The sequence below is a fragment of the Lipotes vexillifer genome, unplaced genomic scaffold (genome assembly GCF_000442215.2).
Source record: "Lipotes vexillifer unplaced genomic scaffold, Lipotes_vexillifer_v1.1 scaffold518, whole genome shotgun sequence".
NCBI classification, from domain to species: Eukaryota; Metazoa; Chordata; class Mammalia; order Artiodactyla; family Lipotidae; genus Lipotes; species Lipotes vexillifer.
In genome coordinates this window covers 2,062,121-2,068,026 of record NW_006780945.1, presented here as the reverse complement: position 1 = coordinate 2,068,026, position 5,906 = coordinate 2,062,121, and the positions used below count along the sequence as shown (strand labels likewise).

General features: G+C 59.5%; 1 protein-coding gene across 1 annotated transcript in view; it reads left to right on the top strand.

Moving 5' to 3' along the window:
- The window catches only part of KIF19 (kinesin family member 19), a 24,632-nt gene that overhangs the window by 14,079 nt on the left and 4,647 nt on the right, over positions 1-5,906 (top strand). The window contains exons 7-12 of the mRNA XM_007454387.1: positions 1-99; positions 453-647; positions 2,028-2,174; positions 3,500-3,622; positions 4,866-5,031; positions 5,705-5,879. The exon at positions 1-99 is cut by the window's left edge and continues 1 nt beyond it. Coding sequence (XP_007454449.1) covers positions 1-99; positions 453-647; positions 2,028-2,174; positions 3,500-3,622; positions 4,866-5,031; positions 5,705-5,879 — 905 coding nt within the window. The remainder of the gene's footprint in view (positions 100-452; positions 648-2,027; positions 2,175-3,499; positions 3,623-4,865; positions 5,032-5,704; positions 5,880-5,906) is intronic.

The window sequence follows — 5,906 nt, the reverse complement described above, 5'->3', positions numbered from 1 at the left end:
CTGAACCCTGCCCTGGGGTACCTGGAGCTGAGGGAGGACTCCAAAGGGGTGATCCAGGTGGCAGGGATCACCGAGGTCTCCACCGTCAATGCCAAAGAGGCGAGTCTTGTGTAGCCAGCCGGGCAGTAGGGAGGGACACTAACCTCCCGGGGGGGATGGGTGGGAGGGGGCTGGGCCCTGCAGCCAGGGAGCAGCTGCCCGCTCAGCTGGGCTGGGGCTGGGGCAGACACAGAGAATCCTGGATGACATGCCCCCAGCCACACAGACCCTGGGGGCTGACCAGGCAACCAGCCTCCCAGTTTACAGACAGACCCTGACCTCCCAGGCCCCGCAGCACACAGGGGGCCAACCCACCCCTGCCTGGGCCCCTTCCCAACCTCTCAGCTGCAGGACGTGGGAGCATCCCCACGGGTCCCCAGGAGTGGCCTCCCTCCCCCGTTCCACCCACCCAGATCATGCAGCTGCTGTTGAAGGGGAACCGGCAGAGGACCCAGGAGCCCACGGCCGCCAACCAGACGTCCTCCCGCTCCCACGCCGTGCTCCAGGTGGCCGTGCGCCAGCGCAGCCGTGTCAAGAACGTCCTGCAGGAGGTGCGGCAGGGCCGCCTGTTCATGATCGACCTGGCTGGCTCTGAGCGGGCCTCCCAGGTGAGGCTAGCTCCCTGTGGGGCTGGAGAGAAAGCCTGGGGGGCAGGGCAGGGATGCTGGCCGCCCAGTTCCCCAAGGGGTGGGGGTGGGGACTGTCCCAGGGAGGGCGGGGATGACGGGCATCCCAAGGGGAAGGGACTGAGGAATGTCTCCGATGAGCAAGAAGGATGGGGGGGACCCTGGGGAAGCACGCAAGGGCTGTTTGTGGGAAGGGGCCTGGGAGCGTGGGGATTTCTCCAGGGAAGGAGACAGTGGCTGCCCCAGAGGAGGGGGGGAACAGGCAGGAGAATGAATGGGCCCAACGAGGAGCTGGGGCAGGGGGGAAACAACATCCCCCGACTGGGGGCACCCTGGGCAGAGCCCGGGAGGGGGCCCTTGCCAACCACATCAGGGAGACTAAAAGGTCCATCACCCATTTCTCAGCATTTGTCCCCCATCGCTAAGCCCTGTCCGCCTGGCCCTGGGCCTGGGTCCGGGCCCCCTCCTGCGGGCAAACTTGGAGGTTTCACAGTCACGTGAGTGCTGGGGCTGCGTGATGTCACCGTTAGCACTGAAGCAAATGCAAGGGACAGGACAGCGCCAGGGAGATGTAACAGGGCTCCGTGTTTGAACGTGTGGGGTTGGTTTAAACAGGGTGGGGTTGGAGAAACACACCCCTCTCTTCCAGTAAAGGCCTGAGGGCTTCCTGGAGGAGGAGTACAGGGGAGCAGCCAGCTCCCCGCGGTGGGAGAGGGTGTGCCCCGCGGCCACTGGAGTGAGTGGGTCCCAGTTTCACCAGGCTGGGCAAAGACGTCTCCCGAGGGCGGCTGTAGGCAGAGGCTCCTGGCACTTGACACTGTCCTGCTCTCACACCCACTTACATACACCTCAACCCATTTCCTCACTCACAGACTTTCTTATACACATATACATGCCGTCACATATACACATGCAATTCACACACACTCACTCCCCCCCTCCACACACACACACACAAACTTCCCTCTTCCCTCCCTGAAGCCTGGCGCACCCTCTAGAGCCGTGTGCCCGTGGCCACGCCTGTTGCCATGCCCGTGGTCGGGGCCGGCTCTCAGCTGAGCTGCCTGGGAAGCCACGACCCACCTCCATCGCATTCTCGGCGCTGCCTTAGCTGTGCCGCGGGGCTAGCCTCGGGGCAGATGAAGTGCCAGGGTTTCAGCCCTCAGAAGCTTCTTGTCCTCCACTCTTGTTCAGAGGCCTTCCGGTTCTCTGACCTTCTCGAAAGCCCTCCGTGACCCCCCCGGACAGAGGGTGGGACCAGGCCCTCAGCATCTCTCCCTTGCAGGGCTCCCGGGGAGAGGGAAGGGTTTACAACTCAGGATGGCCCGGGGCAGGGAGTCACGCCCACTGCTCGCCCCCCAGACACAGAACCGTGGGCAGCGCATGAAAGAGGGGGCCCACATCAATCGCTCGCTGCTGGCCCTGGGCAACTGCATCAACGCGCTGAGTGACAAGAGCAGCAGCAAGTACATCAACTATCGTGACAGCAAGCTCACCAGGCTCCTGAAGGTACGACCTGCCGCCGGGCCCAGTGCCTGGGCGCCCAGCGTGGGGCTGCCAGCGTCGCAAGGAAAAATACAGGACGCCCGGCTGCATGTGAATTTCAAATAAACAAAATCTGTTTGGGTATAAGTATGTCCCATGCCGTCTTTGGGACAAACTTATACTAAAAACCAAAAAACAAAAACCCACTTGTTATTTATCCAAAATTCAGATTTCACTGGGTGTCTTGTATGTTATCTGGTGACTCTCACCAAAGACTGGGCAGCAGGGAGGGAAAAGGGCTGCATCTGACCCCCCACCCCAGGACTGTGGGTCTAGGGGAACTGGGGATCGTCTGGATTTGGGGGTTCAGGTGGTCAGTCAGCATCAGGGCTCCCAGAGGCTGCTGTTGGGAGGCCCCGCTCCCGGCTGGGCTCTGTGTTCGGTGCCCAGCACCCCCTTCTCAGTCCCTTCCATCTTGTCAGCGAGTCAGAGTTAGGGGATTACTATTTCCATTTGCAGATGAGGAAACCGAGGCACTGAGAGGCTAAGTAATCTTCCCAAGGCCTCACACTAGTAAGTGCCAGACGTAGGGTCCCAGCAGAGGTCTGTCTGGGCTGATAGCAGAGCTGCAGGTGACTTAATCGGCCTGCCAGCATCACTGCACTTACAGCCTGGGAGGTAGGACAGTTAACTACTGCCACCCTCGAAACCCAAGGAAGCTGAGGATTAGAGAGGTGATGGAGCTTACTTGGAGTCGCCCAGCTGGTAACTGCTGCAGCCAAGGGCTTTGTCTCCCCCCAAGCCCGCAGCCCCGCTGTGCACTCTCTGTCTGTCCAGGAGGGCATGGCAAGCCCAGGGCAAGGGAGGTGGTGGCCACAGGCCAAATCCAACCTTCACACAGAGGTCCCCATCACCCCCCTCACTCCAGCCAAGACAACAGTGCCACCAGCAGTCGGATAAAGGGGGACCTGGGAAGCCAGGGGGGGATGGGGGAGGGGCCCAGGGCCCCACGGGGCTCTTCCCCCTCTGGTTCCCAGCCAATCAGGGCCGCTGCCTTTCCTCGTTCCCACGTACGAGGGGAGAAGGGAAGCCGGGAGACCCTGACCTGGATACGAACTTTGGCAAAGAAGCTGGAAGAGGGAAGAAGGGAGGACAGCGGAGGAGGGGAGAGTCCTGTGATGCTCGGCACCAGCGCCTGTGAGAGTGCGCGCGTGCGTGTGTGAGTGTGAGATAGAGGGACACACACACACACACACACACCCCACAAGGGCATCACGAACAGCCTGGCAGGAGCAGCGTGCAGGAAGGCAGGGCCCTGCTGACCACAGCCCGCCCTCGGCCCCATCCAGGATTCCCTGGGGGGAAACAGCCGCACTGTGATGATCGCCCACATCAGCCCAGCGAGCAGTGCCTTTGAGGAATCCCGGAACACCCTGACCTACGCTGGCCGGGCCAAGAACATCAAGACCAGGGTGAGGGACCCCTGGTCTGCCCCCCAGGGCCCCCGCCTTCCTGGGCCAAGATTCGAGCCCCTAGACTGATTCCAGGCCCTGCCACCGCACCGCACACTCTCTGGAACCAGCCACCATTGCACTGGCCCCACTCCCCAGTCCAGTGTCACCCCTGTGCCCTTCCCTGTTGCCTGCCGGGAAGCCCACAGCCCTTGAGAATCCCCTTCTTCTCGTGCAAGGTCTGTGCACCCCGAGCCCCGTCATCCCCTTCCATCTTCCCCTTTTCATCTTCAGATACTCATTCAGATGTTGACCTTTCCAAAGCCCCTAATCCTAATAGACAGAGGTGACCGTTACTATGCACTTATGTTGGGCCCTTTGTCAAATCATCTCATCTGATCCTCGAATGAGGCAGGCGTTATTTCTGTCCCCATTTCACAGCTGAGGAAAATGAGGCTGAAGGGAGTTAAGTGACCTCCCAGTCCCAGGAAAGTGATGACGCTGAGACTAGAGCTGTGTCTGCCTGGTTTCCAAGCCCACGTTCTCACCCTCTCCGGTGAACGTGTTAGAATCCCCACTATCTGTTAGGACGTTTGTTTCCACCCGTGTGGGTAGAGGGGTGGGAATTCTAAGACAGAATTTCATGAACACTCTCCCGACACTACAGTTCGCCAGCCATTGTTCCAGGCACTTTATGCTTTATCCCAACCCTCAAGGAACTTAATGATGGGAGGAGACAGGTAATAATAATATTCTGAATTGATAGTTCAGAATATTATTAACAGCAGGAAATGATGCCAACGATCGGGGATGGGGGTGCTGGTGGGATCCCCTGTAGCTCTTTGGAGACTGTGAGAGGGAAACAGGATGGGAGGAAATTTAGGAAGAGAGGCAGCAGTAAGGGTAGAGGTTCCAGAGGCAGGAAGGAGATGGTGTCGGTGGTGGGAGTGGGGCAAGTAGGATGGTTCCTCGGCTGGAGCATAACGTTCCTGATGGAGCAGTGAGTCAAAAGAAAATCTAGAGGGAGTGGTGGGGGAATTAGGGCATTCCCCCAAGCAGTAGAGAGCCACTGAAGGTTGAGCGGGGAAGGCAGCATTTTAGGAGTATGCCTCTGGCGGAGGCACGTAGTGTTGAGAGGTTGGAGGCTCAGAGGCAAGGAGGCCATTACCGTCAGAAAGATTAGGGGTAAGAAAGAGAAAAGAGGAACCCGCAGGCAGGCCCCGGCGTCCAGGTGACCGTACCTGCTCCCCTCCCATCCCCACAGGTGAAGCAGAACCTGCTCAACGTCTCCTACCGCATCGCGCAGTACACCAGCATCATCGCCGACCTGCGGGGCGAGATCCAGAGGCTGAAGTGCAAGATCGACAAGCAGGGTGGGCGGGGCCAGGCCCATGGCCGGCTGGAGCGGGGCGACATCTGTCACATCCAAGGTGTGTGTGTGGGTCTGTGTCAGTGGGAGCCCGTCTCCCGAAGCCCGTCCAGGCCGTCTCAGATTGCTCAGGGGTCAGGCAGGGCTGGGTTCAAAGCTAGACTCAGATTCTTTCTGGCTGGGTAGCCTTGGGCTAGTCATCAACCACTCTGAGCCTTCAGTCCTTCAATTGTCAAATGGAATCACGATCTCTGCTTCAGAGACTCGACCTGGGGATTATGTGGTATCACACGAGTGAGTGGCACGTGGGCATTTAGCTGCGTGGAGCGTCACTCTCAGGGCTGCAGTGCAGGGCTCCGAGACTGTGCCTGGCATCACCAGAAGGGATACGGTGCTCATACATTTTCTGTATTTGCTATGATGATTTTCCAACAGATGGCAGTAAAGTGTCTAAAGGGCACCTTTTATTAGTTGACGGAAAGGTGCTCTAAAGGCTGGCGGAAGCCCAGTTCATACAGAGAAGCTGGGAATCACCTTTGGGTCATGGCCTGAAGATTCAGTGCGGAAGTGGGATGTGGGAGGGCTGTGGTAATCTAGGAGGTCTTTCTGGAGGAGGTGCTTGCACAGGAAGTCATTTGGGAAGAAAGAGAGGGGAGGGCCCCAGGTAGCCCAGACATTCTTGGCCTGACCCTTCCTCCTCCACTGACCTCCCCCACCTGCCGTTCAACGGCCAGCCAAGGTCCAGCTGCACAGCGAGAAGGGTGAGCAGGCTGAGATGGGACAGCTGCGGGAGCAGCTCATCAGCGCCTTCCAGGAGCAGATGGACGTGCGGAGACACCTGCTGGAGCTGGAGAACCACGCCATGGAGGTGCAGATCGACACCTCCCACCACCTGCTCACCATTGCAGGGTAAGCACCCCCCCCCCCCCCCCCGGG